The sequence below is a fragment of the Lepisosteus oculatus genome, chromosome 24 (assembly GCF_040954835.1).
Source record: "Lepisosteus oculatus isolate fLepOcu1 chromosome 24, fLepOcu1.hap2, whole genome shotgun sequence".
In the NCBI taxonomy this organism is placed as follows: Eukaryota; Metazoa; Chordata; class Actinopteri; order Semionotiformes; family Lepisosteidae; genus Lepisosteus; species Lepisosteus oculatus.
In genome coordinates this window covers 12,775,240-12,801,574 of record NC_090719.1, presented here as the reverse complement: position 1 = coordinate 12,801,574, position 26,335 = coordinate 12,775,240, and the positions used below count along the sequence as shown (strand labels likewise).

The following is a 26,335-nucleotide window of genomic DNA, read 5'->3' as shown; positions in this document are numbered from 1 at the left end:
CCTACATTGCTTATAAACACGAGGTATTTAAACGGGCCATTCGAATGCGGCTCACTGCACACACTACCCTGGAAGCGTTTTTTTTTTGGCGTCTTCAAAGGTTTTCCCTTCTCAGGAAAGGGGGCCCAAGGGAGATGGCTTAATTAACGAAGACCAGCGATGTCACGTACAGTACCTCCCCCGTCCATCTTTAATAATAAAAACGGTGCATACAGTCCTCCCGTCCTCCCGGAGGCGATGTCAGGGAACCACAGACTTCAGTGACAAAGCGCACGATCTCCTAAAAAGCAAGTACAGTAGAATTGCTTCAAAGAAAATAGCAGGCGCAGCTGCCGGTGGGACAAAAAAACATAATCAACAGGACAGACAGGAGCGACGACAGGTTGAATTTAAATGTTCCCTGAGCATGTAACTGGATTCCTGAAGTTGTGCATTGCCAAGTTCGGAGTATTACGCTGTGTACAGTTCCTGTGTCAGTGCGATTACAGACAGGGAGGCTGGCTCTAGAGCCTTTCATTGAACATTGCCTTTTTATTATTCGAAGTGAAGCACTTCGCCTTTTCTGTTCATTTTTATTTGTATGGTGGGGGGGTCGATAAATCTTACGGTTTATGACTGGATTGCGAAAACACCCAATTCACCTGCCGTGTGTACAAGATGCGCTTTGTACTGCATGTTACTAGGCTGTTTTTGTCAGCTGTAGCTAGTGCACTCATTCACTGAATTATGCAGAGCGAGTGAGCAGTGGCTTTTGTGCATTCAGTTGCAAATGAATCAAAAGTTAGTTCCTATTTTTGGAGAGCGAGGTTATTGCTCGGTATTAAACGTCAAGATCCACCGCGATGTCACAGCGTAGATACTCGTGTGAGTATGAGTAATTCTAAGAGGTTTATTATGGATTACTTACTGCTTGCCTCCGTTTTCTTCTGTAATTATAGTCAGCAGTAGCGTTTCCACGGCGACAACATGTTCAACCACCATCACCAACAGCAGCAATTTCATCAGCACCTCCGGCAGCTCCAACAGCTTTTCCAACACCAGCCAGCTCCTCCTCCGCCTCCACCGCCGCCGCCGCCTCCTCACCATCACCACCACCACCACCACCAGGGAGGCCGGTAAGAGAGTCCAATCCAGGCCGGGGATTGAAGGCCGCGAAGTCGAGAAATCGTAGGCAAAAAAAATGTCGCATTTACCCCCCAACCCCCCTCCATCCACATGCTTCGGAAATAGTAAAGAGTTTATTTCAATAACACAAATCTTATGAGGAGCGAAATGATTTTCTTATAACAGGAAGTAGTGTTCTGTTGAATGAACTACCTGTTGGTTTACACGGAACAATTACGCAGTAGGTATTCAAATAACTGACAGGAGCCTCAATTTATTGCATATCTGCAATATATTTGATCATTTATGTGCGTGTTGAAGTATCTAGATTTTTTTATACCAATGTGATCTGCAGCTAATTTACAGTATAACGGTGTGCTGCCTTTTTGCGAAAAATATTTGTAACCCTAGTGTATATCGCCCACCTTGAAATAAAACATTAATTTTATCTCATCTCACCCGTCTCCTCTCGTTAGACTATGAAACGAAATACTGTACAACTTGTTTTAAGTCCTAAAAAAGTGATTGGCTTGTCTGGGGGTACCCGTCATCGTTTGCTAAACATTGGAGAGGGTTTTAAAAACTATTGATCTGTGATAATCGGACAGCAACATGGCGTTAATCACAAAGAAAGTACAAGGCCTTTTATGTTAAGGAAGTGAAACTTTTAAATTAAGATATTTAGGCAAAATAAATTAGATTATATGACTCATTAGTGGTGGAATATTTATTAAGCATTCATCTTAACATGATAAAATCGAGCAAAAAAGTGGACACACCCTTTGTGGACATTAATTTAAGATATTTTAGGAAAATGGAGCAAAGTACAGGCATATCGAGGGATATTAGACTAAAGCAGGTAAAGACGTAGAAATGAAAATTCACTTTTCAGGAGGACAGTGATCTAACTAAAGCACAAGGCTGCGCTGGAGTGGTTTAAGAATAAGAAAGTGAATGTTCTTGTGTGGCACCATCAAAGATCTGACTTGAGTCCTATAGCAAATCTGTAGAAAGACGTGCAGTATGCTGACCATAAGCAATCCTTAAGCAACTTGAGGGATCTGGAGCAGTTTGTGTGTCTGAATACAGTACCTTTGTAATCAACATCCCAGTTTTTTTTCCCTGACATTCACTGTATCTGCTGACCCTTTAGAAATATTCAATTTGACTCTTCAGGTTTTGGCTGAGAAAGTTTGAAAATAGTGTAGGTATCATTTTGGGTTTTTACAGAAAGGAACACTATAGGAGGGTTCTGAATCTTTCAGCGAGGCACTGCATCCAATCAACATAGTAGTGTATGATTTTTGTATTGTAGTCTTGCAGACTTTGCATTTCACCCTTGAAAGAGTTGAGTTTGAGCATTGACGGTTTGATTAAAACTGTTAACGACACTTAACATCTCACCTCACACACTCCTCTTTGGAAAGATCTTGCTGCTGTTGGGCTCTCCCAGCACGCCCTCCTTAAAGAGAATAAATGACCCGCTGGCGTCTTGCAGGTGCTGGAGAGGCATGAATCCAAAGCGGTCACACTCGCAGACACTCAGTCTCGCAGATCAGTTTGCTAGGAGTCAGTGGGGTTCAGGCGGGCTGGGACAGCACCCTGACGTTGAGACTGGCGCTGGGTGGTCCTGACCGCGTCTCGTGTCCTCTGCCTTTTTGTGTTTTGGCGACAGGCCGCTCCCGCCACCTACGCAGGCCCCCCCGCCGCCTCCTCCTCCTCCTTCACCCCGCATGGTGAATCTGTGCTCTGCCACCCAGACCACCCTCATCGGGCCCAACCCCATGCTCCAGGGCGCCCTGCTGATGCAGCAGATGCAAGGTACTGTCAGTCTTCTCCTTCCGTGGCTGTTTCGGGCATCCGGTTCCCAAGATGCCCAACGCCGCTGGTACAGACTGGGGCCGCTGCACAGCTCCTGCTGTCACATGCAGTCCAGAGAAGGTCTGGTGGAGAAGAAGAGGGTGTCGGGAATAGGCTGGCCAAGCAGGCTGCAAGCAATGCCAGCTCTCTGGATCAAGCATATGGAAAAACTGTGACTTCGGGTCAATTAGGTATTCCATTTGGACAGTGTACAGAGATCCCCGATTATAGGCTTCCCCACACGTACGCCAACTTTTTGAATCTCTGTCCGTTTATTATTTCAATATATAAGAGCAGGCTTTTCAGAAATGCTGTTATCACCTTTTTAGGCTCATGTGCAAGGGGTGTAGAGGTAGTGCAGTATACTGTACATGGAATGTGGTGGGTATACAATGGAAACAAATATTATTAATCTTTCAATTGCTTTTGCTATTTCTGGATGTGAGTTATGTTCTGAATGTATATTTAAAATCTCCTACCAGCATATTTACATTTTCTACAGCAAGCGGTATGTCTGGGGCTTGAAGGGGCTTCATGCAATTGGAAACCATCAGAAATGCAGGATTTTTGCACCAAGAAACACATGGAAGAACGTCAGCTTCTTATTTCGGGAAAGAAAACATTTGCATGCAGAAAACTGGAGGACGGTACATGTACAGTAGTTCTAAAATGTATTGTCCATCTGGTGTTCCTTTCAGACCCAGTTCTGGAGAGGTCTTTCATCGGAGATGTGGCGTGATTTGTTGTGGAGGTTTTCATTGATTGCAGAAATGATTGTGTTCCTGCCCAGTGGCTTGTATCCACAGTCCTGTGACTCCCCATCTTCACTGGTTGTTGTTCCATCTGAGATCATAATCACTGATGCTTTTAATGGATCTGCTTGTTTAGCTATACTTTATCTTTTCAGTCAGTCCTTGGTTTAAAGACTATGCACACAGCACTGGTATACAGTCTCTCCTCCACAATGCAGGAAAAAAAAAACCTAATAATCCTTTAATAATGTCTCCCTATTTTTTTTTTGTTTACACAGCTCTTAATAGAATTTATAATGATAGACATAGCAGCGGGTAGGAATAATCGTGTCAAATATTCCCCACAAGGGGAAAAAACATTCTGCACGGATCAAGCTGGTAACATTTAAGGTGACACTCGATTGAGCGGTGTTCTTGGTAATTAGTCCACTAATTCCAAACAGCCTTCCAAGTTAAGAACGAAAGTTTCAAGGACATTTCAAGATGCTCCTCAAATAGAAAATCGAAATCAATTAGTGCGAACCAAGTTGGAATAAATACCAGAACTCATCAGGAACAGAGTGGGAAGCCACAGTTCTGTACCACCTGAGTGGGATAACTGTTGCTGCTTCCTCTAATTAGCGTTATTCTATTTTGTTGCATTTGAGTGACTGAAGAATTGATCAGTGGGGAACGCAACAGCTGCTTAGCGTGACTTCCAGACTGCTGCTTTTTGACCGCATTTGCTGTGTGTCATTCAGCCTCCTCATGGAAAGGGACTGCGGACAGTTCAACAAGTGGCTCGTCATTAACATTTGACTTCCATTTCATGAATCTCTTTTTTTTTTTCTCCTGCATTGAAACACAAGTTGTTCGATACTCATTTTAAAAGACACGGAAATGTGCAAACCTGATTTCCAGGGCTGGGGAAACTGGGGGAATGCAGGAGCAGCTGACCTGCTTCTGTGGGAGCGGCCAGACGGGCAGAGTTTAACAGTAGATCTGCAGGTCTTACGCGTGAAAGGACTTTCAGACGGCTCTGCATGTCACCTTTGTGATTTTATAAGTGCGCAGATCCCTGGAACTGCTCCAACTAGGGGCAGAGTATGTCACATACTGGGGCCACACCTAGTAGTGGAGTAAAAGGGGTGCTACTTTAGCTCCTCACCGCCACCTGTTTGAAAAATCCTGTGTCAGATGTATTGACGATGCAAGACCAGAAGCCTGTTTCTTATTTTGCCAGTGCAGGACGCTTCAGCAGGAAGAGCGCGCTTCGATACCCAGACCCATCTCGTGTGGGCGCCCTGGTCTCTAACCCCCACTGGTCTGTTTCCCCGTCCAGGAAACCTGCGTGGCTTCGCAATGGGTGGGCAGCAGTTCCCCCCCTTCTTCCCTGCTGGGGCCCGGCCATCCCTCCTGGGGCCTGCGCCCATGGGAGTGGCCATCAAGACCCCCGTCATGGGCTTTCCTCCCCGACACTACCACCCCCACAGCCGTCACTACAAGGTGAGGAGTGCTCAAGCCGAACTTGGGGGAAAGCTGTTTTTCCCAACGGAGGGGGACATTTCCACTCGCTGACGTACAGTACTTTTAAGCGTAATAAGGTCTTAAACAATCGCATAAAACAGTATGATTTCCAGGGCTCGGCTGCCTCGTTTTTGTCAAAAAAACGTATCGTGTGTTGGCAAACTCTTTCTCTTGCCTGCCTCGTCACCACCTGGATTACAGAGTTCGGCCTCCATCTGGACAAGTGGGCATGTTGGCAGGGAGCAGGTGTTATTTTTGCAGTAGAACCTTGACCGCTGACGAACGCAGATGCCGAAATGCAGCGGTAATCAATCTCTGTTACACCTCGGTATCCCGACCAGGATCTTGGCATCTGTCAGAGTGAGTCACAGGCAGGACGAAGATCAAACACCTGGCAGGTGAGCAGGGGGTGTTTCCGGTATTCCTCCTGCAGCCCAATGGCAAGTTGCAGGAAACCATTTTGGCTTCAGAATTAGTGAACATCTTGGGTCTACGCTCCTAACGCGGTCTAAAATGGCAGAAAGAGGGCTCCTCCTTTAAGTTGTGTGATGCAAGTCAATAGTGAGTTTTTTATTTATTTTTTGGTCCGTCCCCTTTCCTGACCCCCCCAGGACTTTGCTAGGCTCCCAGAAAGGAAGAGAGAGAGTGACCAGCGGCCCCCGCCCAGCGGGGAGGTCCGACCGGAGGGTGGCAGTGAAGGGGAGCCCAGCGACAGGGCAGTCTCCAGAGGTATGGCTGCCCCCTTCCTGCCTTCTGGGCAGGTGGAACCGAATGTGATCTGAGCATGTGCCGAGTGGCAACGGGACATGTGGGTATTTGTTTCCACTCACAGTACAGCTCTAGCTTGTAATACTCCTATTAGGGAGGTGCCACCAATAGCCATAGTCCCCATTTCTCTTCATTTCTGTTTCCTTTCCTGTCCCTCTAGTACTGGGGGAAGTGAGCTCCCTGCACATTTCAGATCTTGAGCACTTTTAAATCGCATCTTGGGTTTTATTTTTTAAAGCGTTGATTTCCCGTTGGGTGTCCACGTGGGATAATTGTACAGCACTTTGACGTGTACCGTGAAAGGTATAGAAGTGATTTAACACTAATGCCCTGCATGGGGATTCTCACCACCTGTCCCTTTGGATTGCGATCAGTCGCTGCTTGATGACCTGTAAAAGCCGGAGTGGGGCGCTCTGTGTGCCCCATGTCGGATGTATATGTGTACGAAAAGAATCGGACTCAAGTGTTACTCTTAAGGGGTGTAGAGTGCGCTAAGAACATCTTTCGGTTTGCAACCAGCTTAATCGTAAAGGTTTATTCCATGCTGAAGGGAAAAGAGACAACGTTTCGGCTGTGGAGCCTTCTTCACACCTGAAACATTGTCGCTTTTGGTTCCTTTCAGTATGGAATAAACCTTTACCTGTTCCTTGCCGCCCACGCATGCTGACACAGCTCCCTACTCAAGCTTTAATGTATATTCATTTGCATACTTGCATACTTTCATTCTTCAAGAACTGCAGAAGCAATAGGCGGTCTAATAAGCAGCTCTTTCACCTTCGAAGATTAGGTCAGATCTCCATAACCTTGAGGTGCTTAGGCTGGAATGGTTAGTACTGATCGGCTGACCTGAAATCAGGAAGCAACTCTTAGTGGTTTTGATGGACCAGTAGGTAGCAGACTTCCATCTAGACCAGAACGTCCAATCCCAACAACCCAGTATGGAGACATCCTTCAGATATGACTTTAAGCCGAGATCCTCACTAATTGGGTCACCCCAAGGTTCTGTCTAAATTTATCCCCAGTCTTGCACAATCTGGTCTCTGTAAGATTCCCCTTTATTTAACCGAAAGTTCAATGGATGAAATGGTTCCCCTTTTGTGTTTAAAATGTTTTGGTACCCTTTAGGATGGAAATCTCTATGCAGAGGCACTGATTTGACAAGCTGCTTTGTATTAAATTGGTAAACTTCTGTATATTCTCAGATCCGTCCGACAGAGCTGGTATTTCATTTGTAGATACATTTACAGCACTATTTTAGTCCCGCTCTCTGGAGGGAAAAACGGTTGTGACTTTTGTGTTGTCTGTACAGAGGACAACGCTGCAGTCCCAGATGGCCAGACTCAGCCCTCAGCTGATCAAGAAGAGCCTGTGGTGAAAAGGCAGCGAACAGAGAGGTATGAATTGAAACCAAAACCTGTTCATTTGCATGGTCATCAAAAGCCTGCATCGAGTGCGTAGATACTGTACCAGTACCTGGTGCGTCTTACATTGTTTGAAAAGTGTTGCAGTAAAATAAGTACAATAAAGGAGAGCAAAGTAAGGCAGGCTAGCAAAGAAAAACTGACACCTCAAGTGCTGCTCAAAAATGAAGTAGTATGAAAACAGTATTGTAAAGGCAGTGTGAACACAAAGCAGAAATCCAGTAACCCTATCGGTCTGTGTTCTGTGTTTCCAGTGAAAAAGCAGATTGCCAGACTGTGCTTTAAAAACAGTGGAGTGGAATGTAAGAATAACTAAAGGATGTAGTTAAGAGCTGAAAGGATGGGTGTAGTATGCTGAAAGACGATCAGGGACTGAGCAATCTGAATTTGTGGGTAGTTTGTTGCACCCTAACAGGTGAGAGTAGAGGGTGGAGGAATAGAGATGGAGAGGTACACAGGAGGAGATGGCTATCACAGAAGCAGAGATGTGGTAGAAGACCTGATTGTCAGAATGAGGGAAAGAAGGATGGGTGAATAAAAAGGAGGTGGAGATAAAAAACTCAGAGTGGGTGTAGAGGACCCAGGGTAGACCCCTGGGGAACACCTGCAGATAGGAAGGAGCAGAGAATAGAACGCACCAGGATACCTGAGGTGTTTTCAAGAAGACCAGGGATGAAAAGTACCTGAAGTCTACAGGTCAGCAAGGGCTAAGAGGAGGAAAGTGATCCGCAGTGTCAAGCAGATAGCTCAAGGTGCGCTTCCTGTTTGAGCTGTTAACATTGAAAGGTGAGAAGGCACAACTTATTTGTGAATATTAATTGCACAGAGTCAATCTAGAGAATTAAAACAGTCTCCAAAGGCCCTTGCCTGAATGATTATTTTTCTTTCCGTTTTTTTACACATCCTGGGTTGTATTTTATGTCATGACATCCAATGATCACGGCTCATTGGTCATGAACCACTGTCTGCATATATAATATAAGGTATATAAACCCGTAAATGGAAAAATCTTTATTGGTGCTACACTAGGTTGTTTTTTTTTTAATTGTGCTTCTTTTGAATACTTCATGGCAGGAATGTCCAACATTCAGTGTTTCACATTGTCCCTTTTTAATAATCCGAGCAGTAACTATTATACAGGATGTGCTTAATTGGGTTTTTATCCTAGGTTGCATTTCCTTTACAGATCTGAAGAGGATATAGGGACTGCTGCTGCTTCTGCTGAAACGCTGACCGCAGATTATAAAAGTACAGTGGAAGACACAGAGCCTGGAGGTGTGTGGTTTCTGTACTGTGCAGAGTGTTGTAAAATTCACTTATGTTACCATTACGTCATAAGTCAGAAATGATTAATTGCTTGGTACAATAGTTTTAAAAGAGAGCAACGCTGCAAAAAAATTATACTCGCGTAACGTTTACAGTATTTCTGGCATGGCTCAATATCTGTGGGTTTGTATGTCGTCCGAACCAGCCATGAACATTGGGACATCGGGAGCAGTGTTAGTGGTAGAAGCCAATCCAGTGGAATGATGCTTTCGTCTATTAGAATTATCGCCTAAGAAAGATTCCCAGTATAGGGGATCACTGATCCATGTTCTCTTGTCCAACAGAATGTGCTGTTCTGGAAGAAGGAGGAAGTGCAGATGGACCAGAGGCTGTAGAGTTTGTTGAAGAGAGCAGAGCGGCGGAGGTGGGTGGGGGATGATGGGATACAGGGGGTCTAAAACTGGTCGTCAAAGCCACAGTATAGTCCATTGTGAGAAGTCTTCCAGAATGCTGGGAAACTGGTTAAGGGTAATCTGGGCTAGTGATCAATGGCTAATGAAGCTGTATTAAGAACTAAATTTCAGTGCTATGGCAGTTGCGTGAACTGTTTCTGTAAGACGTAGATGAGCAGTCTTTGTAAACTTTGCTCTGAAGATATACTTTTTGTAGCAAAAGGCATAATAATTTTAAAAATGGAATAAGAAAAGGACCACAAAGGCAAAAATGCTAATATGCAAGGTTTATAAGATTGTGCATTTGGCTCATAGGAAATCTGCTGTATTTTAGACCATTGTGTTATTTACCTGGGAAAGTGGCTAAGACAGTTGGCCTGATTTTCCCTGTGGGTGGTTTAGGAACAGATATGGTAATTTAATAGTAAAGTTAATATAAGATTCCTTCCAGCCATTTCTCAAGCCAAGAGTTTGGAGCTCAACCACCTGGCTGGGAAGACTGTTTGAACTCTCCCCACAACTCTTTGGATAAAGAAGCGTTTCCTATTCTTCATGCTAATTAATTCCTTTATAGTTCCCACTTGTTTCGTGCAACCAAGGGTACAAGTCTCATGGGTTCACTATATCTGCACCCTTTACGGTTTTATAAAGTTAGATAAAATCTCCTTTGTTCAAGACTGAAGAGATCTAGTTCCCTTCCAATGTCTGTTATTTCTAATCCCCTGAGACCAGGAGTAATTCCTGTTGCTCTGAATTCTTCCCGTGGCTGTTGTATTCTTTTTTGCGGTATGGTGACCAAAACCGCACGCCGTATTCTCAGTGAGGTCTTCCTCTATTCCTGGCGCCTCCAAATCCGTTTAACAAAAGGAAAATGAGGAGCTTGTACAGGACACGCCCAGGAAATGAGCGGTTTCTGATGGAGGAGTTTGCAAGAAAGATCGAGTCGTTTCAGGACGAGTTTTCAGGGGCACGTTGCTGCCGTCCTCAGGTCCTGGGCGCAGGGGCCTCCCTGAAAGTGACCATCCAGCAGAGCAGCGAGAGCCGGGCCTTCAGCACCAGCGGGTCCGAGCTGGCCTCCAGGAGCAGCGAGCGGAACTCCGACTGCGAGGGGGCCAACAGGTTCTACTGCTACATCTGCAGCATCACCTGTCACAACCAGCAGGTACGGACGTGTGGGGTCCTGCTTCCGAATCAGGGCCACTTCAGTCCTTTCAGTAATAATAATAATAATAATAATAATGCTTCTTTATTAGCCTTGTACAATATCTTGCATTACGAATTCGTCTTTTCGCATATCCCAGCTTTTCTCCATGGAGACGCAGTCACACAGACAGGGAGAGAAGCTTGGGGGTCAGAGCGCAGGGTCTGCCATTGTACGGCGCCCCTGGAGCAGTTAGGGTTAAGGGCCTTGCTCAGGGGCCCAACGGAGTAGGATTCCCCCGCCGGCCCGCGGGATTTGAACCGGCAACCATTCCAGTCACAGGCGCAGATCCTGAGCCACAGAGCCACCGCTCCGCCCAGGATTCAGTAATCCTGGTAGGTGGGGAGATCCCTTTTCAGGGCATAATAGGCCCATGGGAAGGACCAAAAAGGACCATTTTTCTCGAGCATCCGACACTGGAGGTAGAGGTGATGTGGCCAGCATCACGCTCTGGCTGGTCTTTTACCCCCGGAAGGGTAATATTGCTCTAATAAGGATTAACCCCCTGTACTCATTTTAAAAGAAGGCTGAGTGGACCTGGGAGCCATCAGGAAGTAATTAGAGTAAGCTACATTGCTTGCCCCTACCTGGGTTTGAACCCGGGACCTTCCGGTCCAGAGATAGACGCCCTTGCTGTCTGAGCTTCCACGGATCCCGGTAATCCTGGTATTGAGCATTTCTCCAGCATGCCAAGATCCTTTGCGTTTCTTCCATCTAACGGACTAGCAGTTCTTCAAGTGTCTTATTTTGTGGGGGGTAGATTGTGAAAGAAGAACATGCAGTCAAAACGCTGCATCCTGGTTCTAAGTGAGAGGGACTGGAAACGGCACAGTCTTTTCCGATTGCTCCATAAAAGGTGATCAGCTCATAAGAGCCAGGCACTGTGTAATGGAGGGAGTAGCTGTGCGTCTGTTCTCTTCAAATGAAAAAGTTACAAAGTAACAGCGCAGTTCAGCCACTTGGCAATTTTGTGTCCCTATACCACAAGTCCTAAACAAGATCCTCTGGTGCTTCTCTACTAAACTATTGATTAGAAATTGCAATTAGAAATAAGAAGAGAGAGGCCCCAAACAAGACTAGGCCACTCAGTCCAAGTACTGGAGCTTGTTCGATTGCTGGTGATCCAAGAATCTCATTTAGCCATTTCTTAGTAAGGCTGTTCTCCCTTTTGCTGGATTACTTTCATGGATGGATGGATCACTTTTCCAGTCGGTGGGCATTACGCCAATCTTGACTGCCTGATGGAAGTTTTGTGGTTATTAGTGGCCTAGCGCTAGATTTGAAATCGAGCTGTGCTTTAAGAACAGGGCTTTAAGGAGCCAGCTGAGCTTTTTTGCCCTTCCCGACTTCTGCAATTTCCCTCACGGGATCAATAAAGTATCTATCTATCTATTTCGTTTCCAGAACTTCCAGAGCCACATGAACGGGCTGGCCCACCAGCAGCGCATGATGGAGATCCAGCACATGAGCAACGCCTGTCTGGTCACCCTGTTGCCGAAGGTCAAGGAGTCCCTCCAGGGGTCACGCAGGGAAGGGTGAGAGGACAGGAGCAGGAGGGCTTGTTTCCCCTACATCCCTGTGCTAGGATTCAATTCCAAAACAGGTTTTGCAAAAAGCAGAGTTTTCCCCAGAAAGATCAAATTATCAATCAGGGTTTTGTCTTAGCACATCACAGGAAGCAGCCCCATATTGGAGGGGAGGTACGTTGCTTTACTGATAGCACCACTTTGCTGCAAGTGCCTAGGAGGCTGCAGTTGTTGCTGAGAACACACTGATGAACTAATTCCACCTTGCTTTTGGCAGTGCTCAGGCAATGGTTTTTTAAGACCTAGTCCTCTGGCAGTGTCTCGTTTCCTGCAGTCCCACTGTAGGCCTTTATGTGCACTTAAACTGTTAAGTTGACTGCGTCCAATCAGTTGTTGGGAGCAGAAAGCATGCCCATCCTGCTCACCCTATTACAATGACCCCGGTCTTGCTCCGGAGGAAATGGGGAACTGCTCATCTGCAGAGCCATGCACCTTTTGTTCTGTTGTAAGTGCTGCAGCACAGCAGAGCACAGAGAAAGCAGCACAGCCTCTCACTGGCATTGCTGTAAGCCTGCAGGTGCCCGGCAAGACACGGGAGTGAAGCTGGCTAGAAAGCCGACAGATCCCTGGCCAACTCATCCCATGCTTTCCCAGGTGGCACATTGCATTGCTATTTGGAGAATCCCATTCACCATTGGCTAGCAGCATTGTGCGTGCTTGATCATGTGACCGGGCTTAACATGTGTCCCAAGTGCCTTTACACATGAACTAATCTGCGACTCTGAGGTAAGCACACTCTCGAGACGGTAGAGCCACTAGCAGCTGACACGGCGCAGGCAGTGTGGAGCTCTCGGGTGACCTGTGTGCTGGTGTGTCCCAGGGAGAAGAGGCTGGGGCTGCAGCGATGGTGTGCCACCTGCCAGGGCCACTTCACCGGGGATCTGATTGAGCACCGCAGGACCAGAGAGCACAAGGTGAGGGGAGGGGGGTGGCGGGGAGCATGCCGCCTTGTGCCATACCCTGCTAGGGCTTGTTCCTGGCATTGAGTGCTCCACGATTCAACCAGTGCGTTAAGCGGGTGGTTTTCTGACTGGGGTCCATAATCTACACCAATACATCAATAAATCGGCCCTGCACTCGACGGCGACTAGCCCCAAATTGCTTGATCTGCAACTCTCCCATTGTATTTTTGGGATTTGTATTAGTTATTACAAGATTGCTTGAATACGTTTTACAAAGGGACGCCCCTGCTGGGCATCACAATATGAAAGTACCCAAAGAGGCGTATTTTTGGAATATCTTGAGTTTGAGTGTCGGGAAGGGGAGGGTGGGAATCCTTCACTTGGACAATTCAAGGAACAGCGCCAGACTGGAATCCTACAACCAAGTCTGGCTTCTCCGAGTTCACTATGTCCCATCTGTTCGGTTCCCATCAAAACCCTCTTGAATCCTACCGTCAGTTATTGTTTAATAAATAAAAATTCCAACCATAGTGGATCAGAACAACCCCTTTAATGATCCGCCCAACTAAATCGAGCACGGTTTTTCCTTTCATTAAGAACCTGCTGTCCTTTTTTTAAAATCAGTTTTCCCCGACCATGCTGGTTTTTTCCTGCTTTGGAAAACCCCGGCAGGAATGATTGCCGGGAGCAAAACAAAGACGCCGTAAGAACCAAATCTACTCTCCTCTCCCTCCCCAGATGGCCAAGCACTCGTCCCGGCCGTTCTGCACGGTCTGCAAGTGGCACTTCAGGACGCCGCGCAAGTTTGTGGAGCACATGAAGTCGCCCGAGCACAAGCAGAGGGTGGAGGAGGTGGGCTGCGTGGCGGGGGTTCTGCAGGTCCGGTGGTGGGCAAGAGACGTCAGCACTTCCATCAGGGGGAGATTCACGAGCGCTGGTCCAGCAGCTCCCTAGTTCCAGTTGATTCCACCCCACGTCGCTTTCTCATTCCCCGCGTAAAATCTCGATTGGATCCTACAAAACGGCTTGATGCCGAACGTGCTCTTGGAGCATCTGTTCCGGGGGGGGGAACTGTTTTGTTTTTTGTTTTAGAAAAAGGGTTATGATTCGGCATTGAATGATCAGAGCCTTTGAATGCAATCCGAGCCAGAGAGATTGGAGACATTTTCAGTCGCTTGTGTGTTTGTACAGACTATAGGGATGTTGCTATCCTCAAATGAGCAGTTCTGGCATATTATCAGGGGTGCCAGAGAGTAAAGTGGGCTGGAAAGGGGGGTTGACAGTAGGTTAGGAGGGCCGGTTTGATTTCCAGACAGACTGATGAAGAGTGAATGTTCTCCCCCGCAGCTGCGGAACGAGGGGGGGCCAGAGATCCCGGAGGAGCTGATCACGGTGGATGCCATCGGCTGCTTTGAGGGAGAGGAGGACTACGAGGAAGAGCCTACCGAGGGGGAGGAAGAGGACGAGGACAGTCAACCTTCCCATAGCCAAAAGGCAAGAGGCCTGTGTTCATGCTCGCCTGGGACAGCTGGCAAAGACCAGAGATTATAGAAGACAGTCCTGTACTTCTAAGCACACAGACATTATGTAATAGATTTGTGAGGTGGCGGAATCGGTTCATGTTCCGGTTTATCTGGTAAAGGCCAATTTTCAGAGATTGGTCATTGAAACCGCAGCCACAGCTGCCTGATTTCAATGTCACTGGTGCATAAAAGGTTTAAGCATAGCTGGGCTTTGGTAGCTTGTGAATATAAACGTGTTAACAGACAGGAGCTGCGTCAGGCTTCCCTCTGATGGCTCAGCCTGGGAGTTGGTGCTGTGAGCTTGCAGGTGAGAATCGCACGTTTTTTAATTTGTCGTGCGCAGGTACTGGGTCAGGTGGGTGCCGACGAGCTCCTATTTCTTGGTCAGGGCTTAGCCAGTTTAGCTGGGCTGTCTGTGGATTTGCTTGATGTGAATTTCTTGAGCCGTTCTGTGGATGCCAGCTGTCCTGCACGGGGACTGTTTTACTTGCAGTTTGAATGAGGAGGGGTCATGTTAGGGAAGAAAGCAGGTGTCATCTTTTAAGGTATAAAAGGAATTCAGTGGTTTTATTTTTCTTGCCATCAGAACAATGCCCAGGTACAATTTCAATTGCTGACGGCAGACATGAATTGGATCAGAAACCATAAACAAATGACCTGGCAAGAGACAGGCTGCAGAGTACATATTATGTCACGATGGGTAAACTTTGGTGGAAGCTGCAGCATAACAGCTCTCCAAGACGAATACTGATGTTAGTGTTTAGAGAACGGTACGCAGACGTGTGATTCATATTTGACTATTCTATAGCCATTTCATTTGGAATTGCCAGTTGTTTAAAGAGTCAGCAGCCGACTCCGGAAAAGAGCAAAATGGGTAGATCTATAGCTCCTACAGCAGTCTGAAGAGTCATCTGCTACCTGACTCTGCGAACACCACAGCGCTGAATGAGAGGGTCTCAATGTCGTTGGGAGCTACGATCTGTCAGAAACTGGGGAGTATCTTGGACACCGAGTGCTAGATCTGGTGATGTGTGACTGCTGCTTGGAAAACGTGGTCCTGGTCATGGCCAGGCTCAGTGTTGCCATTGGAAACCCCAGTGTTCAGACAGCAGTCCGAGCAAGTGTCTTTCCTGGTTGAGCCAGCTGGAAGGTTGCTAAGGGGTGTTAAGGGGTGCGAGAGCTCTGATCCGGCCAGGCGTGTCCTTGCAGGTGGTCCGGCCGGCGCAGAGGGAGGTGGCCCTGGAGGAGATGAGGGACGACGAGGAGTACGACTCGGAGACCCAGTACGGTAAGTGGTCTGCACGGGCAGTCACTGGGAGCAGGGCTTTCCCCTCTAGCCAGAAAGCACCGTGGGTTTGAGCCCCTGCCCGCTTAAACCCATGGTGGCAAATCAGAACATGTTGAATATCAGAGTACAAAGCTGCATTATTTCTCACTTTTTGTCCTGCTGAACGGACTACGAGCAAACCACAAAAAAAAAAGACTTCATTTGGGGTTGAATTTCCTAATTGTCTCAAGTTCAGTGCAGTAATGCTCAAGTACTCAGAATAAGTACCAATGCAGCAGAAGATCATGACAAAAGTTTTTAAGTAGCTTTAACGATTATTGCTGGGGATTCCTTAATCCCACACAGGAACGGGCTTGGTTCTGTTATTGACCTCAGTGAATTGACTCAGGAGGACAAAGTAGATACTCAAGATCTGAAGAATCTTGCATGATAAGAGGAGTGACTGGTCCTCTAGCGCCTTCTGTGCCGTCTTGTCTGCAACATTGGTCTCTCTTCTCCTCGTCCATCTATGTCTTTGTCCCAAGTGTTCCTCCAGCCTTGTGCCATGAACACTAGATTTGTTTCCATCCGTTGTTCACGTGCAATTCGGATTGGCTAATTTTTGCAACCTTGTGGCATTCAAAACGTCTTGCAAGGAAGTATTTTTAAAGAAGCTCGCTCGATTCGTGAGCATCTGTAACCCGACCCATGCACGGCTCGGATTGAAGGCGAAAGGTCTCTCCGGCACGTTTCTGGCGCCAACCAGGCATGGCTGTGGCACCGACTCTGCCCTTGTCGTAGCGTGCTTCTCTACCACCGGGTTTATTGCTATCCTCTGTTAACCCCTCCTCTCCCCTCAACGTCTCCCCCCCCACAGGCTCTAGTTTTGTGGTCCCAGTGGCTGGATTCCTCTGCAGGCTGTGCCACAAGTTCTACCACTTCGAGTCCACCGCCAGGCTGTCCCACTGCAAGTCTCAGATGCACTTCCAGAACCTCCAGGTCAGGGGCTCGGGGCGATTGTGTCTCTGCAGCAGCTCGCGATCCGTACAAATCCATTCAAGACGCTTGTTTTAACAGATTTTCCTCTATTGGGTGCATTGAGGGGAAAATGGGAAGTCCTGCCTCTTTTTTTATAAAGGATAATAATAATTGCTCACACTTATATAGCGCTTTTCTGGATACTCCACTCAAAGCGCTTTACAGGTAATGGGGAATCCCACTCCACCACCAGTGTGCAGCATCCACCTGGATGATGCGACGGCAGCCATAAGTGCACCAGTACTCTCCCCACACACCAGCTCTCAGTGGGGAGGAGAGCAGAGTGATGAAGCCAATTTATAGACGGGGATTATTAGGAGGCCATGATTGGTAAGGGCCAATGGGAAATTTGGCCAGGACACCGGGGATAACAACCCTACTCTTTTCGAGAGACGCCCTGGAATTTTTAATGACCACAGAGAGTCAGGACCTTGGTTTTACAGTCTAGCGTCCCCATCACTATAATGGGGCACTAGGACCCACATGGACCGCAGGATAGCCCTCATTCTTGGAAATTATCAGGAACCAAATGATTTACAACCGGCAGAAGGACATAGAAGCTGCACCAGCCTTGATCAGGGGTCGGCAGCCGGTAGATCTCTTCAGATGACAGACTCTAGAACCACATTCACGCACAGCTTCCACGAATAGAGTGTCACACTACTAAGCAGCGGCAAAGGAACGAGAGGAACGTAGAGCTGGTGCTGTCACGACTCGGTGCCACGAGCACCGGTCTAGTGGAGAATTAAGCCTTAAATCGCCGGCTCATTAAGCTGCTTGATTATTAGACTGGCTGCCCGATTGAAAAATTGGAGGAACAGAAATGGCGTCCTCTGGGGCTGCTGGACGAGCGAGCCGCTCCCAGCATAGCTGTGACGAAACCTGGGCCGTCGTCTGGGAGAAGAACTCAGACATCACCCAGAATTGAACACTGTGCAATTTGTAATATTGGTAATACCAGGCCCGCTTTCATGTGTTTTCCTGGCTTGGCAGCAGCAGGCCGTGCTCTGTCTTGTTGGATTCCTGAGCAATCCAAGGCATTGTTCTCTAGGCCCCATTTTATTTCATGCAAGGTTTGGTCTTTGCTGGCGAAGGATCTTGAAGAGCTTTACGTACATAACCTTTACATATTGTCCATCGCTGAAAGATTTTCTTAAATGAACAATGCTTAAGCAGCCTATGGAACCAAAGTCGTGCATAGATCTACTTCCCACGTCTTGTAGATGCTTAATGAGTCCAATTGGAGATGACAAACTCTTCCTTCTCAGGGTATATTATAACTGCTGTTCGATCAACTTATTCCGTGGACTAATCTTTATCATGTAACTAAGCAAGTCGTTGAATGTTTTGTAACTTGACTATAGTAAAGGTCTGCTGCAGTTGGTTCTGAAGGGGCCTGCACTGCGAATTTACGGTCTCATTTCTCATCTATTCACAGAAATACAGAGCCCTAAAGAGCCAAGAAGAGACCGAAGAGTCTCTGTCAGAGGCAGGGGAGCCAGGCAGCAGCGGCATATTGGAGGACCATCAGGAACTGGGGCCAGCAGAGGGAACCACAGGGGTGGGACCTGAAATGACCAGCGTAGGTGGGAACAGAAAGAATGTCCACCTCGAACCCGCTCTCTCCCTCGGCCCGTCTTCTGACCAGGCCACCCCGGGAGGCCCCAAATCGGCCTCTGATATCCAGGATCCTGAGAAGGCCAGCTCGGATCTCCCCAACAGAAGCAAAACTGACTCTAGTGGAGCTGCTGTTGACAGTAGCTCCAATGGTTCGGCTCAGAGTAAGACCAAAGACTTTTCGCCAGACCCGACAAGATCCGCGAGCCCTCCCTGTGTTTTGCTAGAGGGCTCTGAAGACGGGACGTCAGACTCCGTGAGCTCCCACATGGACTGCGCGGCGGACGAGCCCGCCCAGCTCGCTGATGACCCGGGGAACCGTAGTTCCTTGTCGGAGAAGGACGGCTGCCCAGATCGGCCCCCAGCCGAGGAGCCTGGGGAAGAGGAGCCGGAGAGGGATGGTCCGCAGGTGCTGTCTGGGCAGGCAGAGAAGGGGAGCCCTAACGCTGAAGGCAAAGAGGAAGAGGCAGCCAGGGAAGGCGAGGAAGAAGAGGACGAGGAGGCGGGGGCGGGTGACAGGTTGACGGCAGGGCGCTCCCGGGCAACAGCTCCGAGGAGAAGATCCACAAGGACGACCCGGAGGCGCTGAAATACCGTCGGCTGGCTGGAGAAAGAGGGTTCCCCTCCTTTTCTACCGAAAGATTTTGAGCGAGCATCTGGGAGTTGCCGTGTTAAAAGAGCACGGAAGACGTGTGCCCTGAAGTGGTTTGACCAGCGAGACTGAATGACGTTTTGCTTCCGATCCTGAAGACAATTCAGGGTCTTGACGTAGTGGAACGGATGCCCAGCTTTGTAATGAAGGTATAATTAAACAGGGGGCAGGTTAGGTTTGGGTGGGTGTGTGTAGCTTAGTTTGATCCGCAATGTGACAAAAAAAAAAAACAATGAAATTAGGAGACACTGGAGTTGATTTCAGGAAGGAAGTAATCGCGTATTGGTTCTGTACATAAAAACCTGTTCAACTGGAGAGACAGACTTTCCACAGCATTAGGGCAGGTCTGTCTACTACTGGACAGCTTGGATAGACAGGTGGGAGCTTCATTGTTTCCAATCAAATGATTTGATAGATTGAACAAATGTGTTCTTCTTAGGTTAGAAGCCAGCAACGTTGATAGTGACACACTCACTGGTGTTGACGTAAGCATATTCAAATGCTTACAGACCGGCAGCTGCACAGCACTCAACAAGTGCCCATCTTGTCCAGTCACGTCTTTTACTTCAGCTAAGGAACATGAACTGAGGGGTAGTGAAACCCTGTGGCACTCAGATCTCCTACTTTTCCACTTCAGCATCAGACGCATTTGCAGAATAAGTCACTTTTTTTCTTTTTACTTCTACAGGGCATTCAATAACCTCTCCTAATGCCTCTTAACAAACAAGGAATGACTGTGTGTCCACATTGGACACATTGGGGTTCCATGTGAAAATACTGTGACAGTCGTGTGCGGATTAGGGTTGTCGAACTCCGAAGAGCAAGGATAAATCTGAAAAAAACCTACTGTATTCCTTTAAAACTGTGAGTGTGCAGTTTACAGTTTTTATCCTCCTATAAGAGGATAGTGAATTTAACTTCTGCTAGAAAGTGCTCATTTTGTTAGTGCAATGCTTAGAGGGCTCCATCAATCTGTCAAAACCCATTTGGTCTGTTACACCTTTCTGAAGTACCGATTGCAAGCTCTGGTGCAACGCCTTTCTAACAAGGTGCCGAGTGGGAGAACTCTCATGCCATCCACAGACAAGCCAATTCACTAGTCTGCCACCTGTCGGAATACAGCAGAGGTGCAGGGTGATGGTACAGAACAGTGTATCTGGAAGACAAAACAATGCTGTGCATTTTTAGAATGTATTTTTTTTGCAAATAACTGAAACAAGTGTGGTTTTTTTTAGAAGCTTCGTTTGTAATGTCTGCAGTTTGTTTTGGTTGTATTTTAAGTCTTCTAATTTATAAAAGTTTGACAATTTGCCTCTGGGTCCAGCTTCTTTCATTATGCTAATAGACGAGATGTTTCGCTACAAACGAGAAGCTAGTACGACGCTGAACGATCCATTACTGCCTAATGGAGTGGGGGTACATGAAGACCTCGGTGTTAGGTGCATCTTCCAGCAACAGTTTTAATTAGCTTTCATCAACCCCAACACGTCCTGTTTTCACAATGATAGTCATTCAGAAGGCATGAACTACTCAATGATTCGGTTAGAAAAAACATCGCTGCTGTTTATACTGTGTCGGTGCACCTTGTGCAAGTGCACAGCCTGCTGGTCGGAGCAGGTCAATATTTATCGTTGCATTTAAAAAAAAATGCAACACTTGGGTAGGAGATGGACTTTGAATTCCCTTATTCGGCTTCTCTGGCCCTCCCGACACGGGTGCTGTCGGTATTAAGGTTCCTTTCTCATCTAATAACCTCGCAAACTCGTTCTTCGAGCGTCATCCTAACATTTGTTAAGAAGACTGGACGCTTTCTACTATACCGTTTACCACGTTTACACCTAAAAGCACACAGACTGCCAGTCCTCCGGACTGCACGGTTTTATCATCCCCTCTCCCCAATCACAACCTGCCGCAGCCGCAGGCTGCACGAGGAATCCCACTTCACACATTCTCGCGTGTTTTTTGTGCCGTCATTTTAAACACTGCCGCTCTCTGCACGCTGTAGTGCCCTCATGTGGTGTCTTGTGGGGTTACACAGGCCACTCAACGCATCGGGGGCGTAGAATTAAAAACCGGGGAAAGTCATGATACAGTTCAGCTGCGAAGCGGTCTGACTTCATTTGGATTATCGTGTTCGGTTTGATCCGTGGATTTCTCCAGGAGGATCTGTCTAAATCATCATTCTCACTTCCTGAGCAACACTCCTACCACCAAAAGGCTCTACTCTACGTATTTTGCCTTAGCCAGGCAATCAGACACCTCCTTTCATTTCTTATTTTGACTACTTGTTGTAGTCTTTTTTTCCTGCTAACTGTACATTTGATTGTACGTATATTTATGTAGAGTGCCTCGAGACTGCTCTGGATTGAAAAGCGCTGTGTACTGGAAGAAAGAAAAAAAACTGAACATCCGCAAACATCAGCTGGTAAACAGCGGCACTGAAATGAGTGAAACTGGTTTGCCTGTCTTGAGGGTTTGAGGCCAAACAAGCTCTGTTGTTTGATGATACTGAAATGATACGAGCAGATTTGAGTGTTTTGACAGGGAAACAGAATCCTTCAGCTGTAACTCAAGAGACACGACACAAGCCAAGCTCCCAAAATGCAAAACACTATGCAGTGTGTGCATGTGTCAGTTGAGGGCTGAGAGTAAGATCTTAAGGAAACCCTGTTGAGTTCTTCACATGCTTTCCTTTGCAATTCATTATAAACACAGGGTGTTTGCTTTTTAGGGTGGTGCAGTGGTTGACATTGATGCCTTGCAGTGCTGGGGTCCTGGGTTCAATTCCAGACCTGGGGTGCTGTCTGTGTGGAGTTTGTATGTTCCCCCCAGGTCGATGTGGGTTTCTTCCAGGTGCTCTAGTTTGGTCTCACAGTCCAAAGACATTCTGGTAGGCTTCTGTGAACACTGGCCATGGTGTGAGTGTGTGTTTGTGTCTGTCTGTTCTGCGATGGACTGGCGTCCTCTCCAGGGTGTACCGTGCCACCTGCTTGCTGGGATAGATTGCAGCTCCGAAGAGGATGAAGCAGTTAGAAAACGGATGGAAGCGATATTATCACACCAATAGTTTTGGCCGAAGAGAATACCACTGCTGCCGATGGGATTTTAAAATCTTTATTGGCAAATCTTTCATATGTCCTTTAAAGTCAAACACAGCAACATGCATCAAACGTCTTTTGTACCTTCGTCCTGAATATTTACAATCCGTGGTTACTACAGAATGCAAGTAATTTCAGCAGGTAATAGATACTTCATTGATCCTGTGTGGGAAATTGCAGGATTAATGAAAGTGAAGCAAATTCTGCACTCCACTTGAATTATAAAAAAGTCTCGAGTATTGATGACCCAAAATATATATTGGTTTAATTGCTATACACTCCAATATTATAGTTCAACTGCACGTTATGTTTTATTTACACACTCAAACTACCAGGAAACAGTAACAGGTAACAATGCAGGGTCCCAAAATAAATTAATCATTAATCCGCTGCTCTGAAATACATTTCATTAATACAATAAATGGATAAGTCGAACAAATGTGAAAGTTGCAAGCTAATAATTTATTGAGATGCAACACGGCAGACGCATAGATTCAAAACCTTTAGCAGACAGGAAAGGCTCAAAACAGAAAATGAGAATTTGGCTCAGAATGCTCAGCTCGGAATTAGCAGGAACTAAATTGGTCTCGACAAAATAGTTACGCCACAAGATGACGGTGTGCAGGAGCAGCCATCTACACGCCCGACAGAACACAGAACACAGAGCTCCTCATTTGCAGACTTCCACACGATAGGATCAGATCACTTTATTGGCCATATGCAATTTCTTGTATTAGGAATTTATCTTTTCACAGACCCCAGCTTGCTCTCCATGAGACACACAGACAGGGAGAGAAGCTTGGGGTCAGAGCGCAGGGTCAGCCATTGTACGGCGCCCCTGGAGCAGTGTATTGGGGTTAAGGGCCTTGCTCAGGGGCCCAACAGAGTCGGATTCCTCTGCCGGACGCGGGGCCTCAGCGGCTGTTCACAAACAAACCACAGTCAGAACGTCACTGAAATAAGAAGGAAGGAATCGGCGAGGGTCCAAGAAGCGTACACCTGACAGCTAATCCATTTCATCTCCTGATTACATCACCACCGGTTCTGCGTTTCCTCATTCCTCATTCCTCGATGCTCGCTGCACTGCCCTGCCGCCTGATCTCCAAGCTGGCAAATGACGTAGACTACAAACTGGCAAGTGACCTCAGGATAAAGTGCTTCCCGATAGAGTCCTGAACATATTTTCCCCACCATCCTCCTTGGCCCACCCCAACGCCCCCCAGACGCTTTCCTCCTGGTCGCCCCTCACTGCTCCACGCGGTCCCCATCAGCGGGCTCCCCCGGGGGGGGCGCCACCTGCTCGCGGAACTCCTGCCTGGCCTGCCGGTTGGACTCCAGCAGGTCCTTCAGCTTGGCATTGAGCACGTCGTTGCGCTCCTCCAGGTCATCCAGGCAGGAGTTGATCTGGTCCAGCATGGAGTTAATGGCCGCGTACTCTGGAAGAGATGGCGACAGAAGCACAGTTCTGCACTGCTGGGATACACCCGGGGCTGCTCCCTAACCCTGATCCTGTTGATGCCTAGTAACTGTCCGGACAGAGTCCCTGATTCAACATCAATCTCACGCTAACCCTCGTCAACGACAATTCCGCCGGCAAGCTTAAGAAACAAGATACTATTCAATATGATTATTTAAATAACATGACACAGCAACAGAAGCGTATCGATGAGAAGAATTTTAAGCTACCGGACAGTTGTTGCCCAGCGTAAATCAACAGTGATAACTTGCGGTTATATTTTTCAAATTTGTCTTTTAAAAATCACAAAGTGCATTTACCTTCCTCGCTGAACTCGTCGTCTTCGCCCACTTCGATGGAAACACTTGGATCTCCATTTGGTCCGGACATGATCTTTGTGGATCACAAAAACGGGTTTACCACCTCGAACAGGACAGCTTGTTTTGGCGAGCCTAATTTAGATCACAATACCCTTCACTGAACAGGTCAGATTAGAGTGCAGCGTACATATATAGGACAGCTACAGAATGCAATCAATGCCTTCAGACACAGCGCTAGGTCTATAAACAAGTGAAAAGTACTGCCATACAGCTAGAAACCCAAACTCAGAATATCGCCATTTATCATAACCCGGTTATTTTAAAAAGCAGAACGAATGATCGGCTCAGCTGATGTTCACGAGTAAGGACACTAGGGTGTCCAACGATAACGCCTTAATCGTACATGAGTTAAGTTTTGTAGTGCACAATTCTTTTAAATATAATGAATAAAAAGGAAAAAAAAATATTTAAGTGCATTTACTGAAATAATTGTATGTAACAAAAATCTTCACCGCCATTTTTTAAAAACATTTGTTAAAGGCATCTTGTGAGCTACTTCACACGGGGTCCTTCAGTCAAAGACCCTGCGGGTGTTGTTGTATGTTCGGATAGTAGTTCAGTCTTGCAAGAAAAACAGACTTCTTACAGCGATACCCATATCTGGGTATTATCCAGTTTTAACAAAAGGTTCCTTCATGAAAAACTCGCTCATTCTGCTATTTAGTCTGTGTTGTTTCGCCATGCATTTTCCAGAAGTTTGCCAGCAAGATATTTAAAAAGTGCTTTTGAGATTATGTATGACGAAAGCCGTAAAAACAGTGATTATTAAGCAGTACATTTTGTGGACAAATCTACTGCACATTCATTTTTGTGCAGTGTATGTGTAGCATATTACGTTGCACAAATCTATTTTTTTCTAGGTACATATCAGACAACTTAAAAACCCGATGAACAGGATTAAGATTTTATGAATATTACGAATTGAATATTATGAATTTACTGTACGTGTATACAAAAAAATCCCACATGCATACACAAAAGTCTCATTATAAGACACTTTAGTTTTGTATGGACCTCACGATGTCAATAGCTTTAACAATAGCTTGTGTATTTTTTCTTTTCTATTGTAGACGATACTTTATCCAAAAGCAGGGTTGTAAAATAAAGTTGGATATTAACGCGCCGTTGTTCTCGTAATAAGACTGCGCCACGATAAAAAAAAAAAACAGGTCTTTCACTGAGGTCTTCCAGTACAATACAAACTGAGCCCATCGTGTTCAAATGAGCAGACAAATGTCCGTGCTACACTGTCATGGAATAGCTACTGCATGAAGGATTTAGGTTACATAATGCTGTCGTGGACACACAACTGAGTACGCACAATGCAAATACTGAAAATTATACATACTGCAAAGAACTTGCTGCTGCCTTTAAAAAAAAAACGCAGTTAACTTACAAAAACAACAAGGCCTCCCTGATGCAACACAATGTAAATGAAAAAAATATATATTTTTCGTGCCAGCAGCCTACAGCAGAGCGGTGTCTTATCTACAATGCCTAACGTCTTGTCCAGCGAGGCACCCCAGTTTACGGCTCTTGGGAAAGTGTGTGTGTGTGTGTTGGGGGTGTGCGTCTTTCACAGCCACAATAGTGGAGACGGACACGGTGTGAGCGCTCAGGCTTTAGGAAAGCCGGTGCCTCTGGGCTCTGAAATCGCCGTTTTCCACTCTTCCCCTCGGCGGAGGGGGCTGACGTCAGCCGAGGTGAGATTCCTGGGATTCTTTCGAGACAAAAGGTCTCTCCAGTGCTCCTACAACGGCGACAGACCAGCTTCCCAGCCGTGCGCTGAAGACGTCCCCTGTCCGAAAGTCATACTCCACGGCTGTTTCAAAACTGGGAAATCGGAGAGCCGTAAATAGGACGGACTTCTCGACAGAAGCATTGTGGTGCCCGCTGAAGCTTTAGGAAACCCGCACGGTCCCGGGGTTGTTGTTTTTTTTTTTTTACAGTCTCCTTAGAAGTGTAAGTGAATTGTTTTCTGCTGTTCCGCTAAATACTGGACTACAAAAGCGCCAGTTTGTCATGCAAGTTATCAATTTGATCTCCTTCAAAGCTATCCTTCCCCCTACCTCGATAGGGTTTCTCGGCTGGAGACTACCAAAAGTTTTAACTCCATGCTAATTGTTCCTAATGTCGAGTAAGATGACTGTACAAATGTTGTTTACACAGACGGGCTCGGTATGTCCTGTACTTCGTTTAGGTTCCTATTAAATTCCATTATATATTTGCCTTTCTTTTTCTCTATTGAGATTCATAGAGGATCACCTGATCGCTGCCGATATAATGATAATGGCATAGTAGTGACTTGTTTTTCTTTTTAGCCTGACACGAACTTAAGCGCCAGGTAAATGTTGAGCGGCTATGAGGCAATTTACTGTAGCTAATAACTGTAAAGAAGCTTGCATGTGATTGTAAATAAAATAAAATGGTCCGACACCTGTTTTTTTGGGGGGGGATAACGGTAGAGTTTCTAATTGGTATCGAAT

The 26,335-nt window shown here is 46.6% G+C and overlaps 2 protein-coding genes across 2 annotated transcripts; one reads left to right on the top strand and one right to left on the bottom strand.

The window, feature by feature from the left end:
* The first annotated feature begins 966 nt into the window (after nt 1–966).
* Nucleotides 967–20,226, top strand: ciz1a (cdkn1a interacting zinc finger protein 1a). Its single transcript, XM_069183323.1, has 15 exons — nt 967–1,115; nt 2,780–2,925; nt 5,038–5,201; nt 5,834–5,951; nt 7,300–7,384; nt 8,598–8,686; nt 9,022–9,101; nt 10,118–10,291; nt 11,735–11,865; nt 12,737–12,830; nt 13,557–13,670; nt 14,166–14,312; nt 15,551–15,629; nt 16,486–16,607; nt 18,085–20,226. The coding sequence occupies exons 1-15, from the start codon at nt 967–969 to the stop codon at nt 18,850–18,852; spliced, it is 2,460 nt and encodes an 819-aa protein (XP_069039424.1). The 3' UTR covers nt 18,853–20,226.
* A 1,787-nt stretch (nt 20,227–22,013) lies between these two features.
* Nucleotides 22,014–24,182, bottom strand: bbln (bublin coiled coil protein). Its single transcript, XM_006640722.3, has 2 exons — nt 23,790–24,182; nt 22,014–23,449 (listed from the first exon to the last, which is right to left on the bottom strand). Exons 1-2 carry the CDS (start codon nt 23,857–23,859, stop codon nt 23,259–23,261), a joined length of 261 nt encoding a protein of 86 aa, XP_006640785.2. The 5' UTR covers nt 23,860–24,182; the 3' UTR covers nt 22,014–23,258.
* Nucleotides 24,183–26,335: the final 2,153 nt, after the last annotated feature.

Excerpts from the sequence above, each read along its gene's own strand:
- bbln (XM_006640722.3), bottom strand. The coding sequence starts at position 23,859 with ATGTCCGGACCAAATGGAGATCCAAGTGTTTCCATCGAAGTGGGCGAA. Across the intron at positions 23,450-23,789 it reads CGACGAGTTCAGCGAGGAAG|AGTACGCGGCCATTAACTCC; the intron begins GTAAATGCACTT and ends CATCTCTTCCAG.
- ciz1a (XM_069183323.1), top strand. The coding sequence starts at position 967 with ATGTTCAACCACCATCACCAACAGCAGCAATTTCATCAGCACCTCCGG. Across the intron at positions 11,866-12,736 it reads CAGGGGTCACGCAGGGAAGG|GGAGAAGAGGCTGGGGCTGC; the intron begins GTGAGAGGACAG and ends GGTGTGTCCCAG. Across the intron at positions 13,671-14,165 it reads ACAAGCAGAGGGTGGAGGAG|CTGCGGAACGAGGGGGGGCC; the intron begins GTGGGCTGCGTG and ends TCTCCCCCGCAG.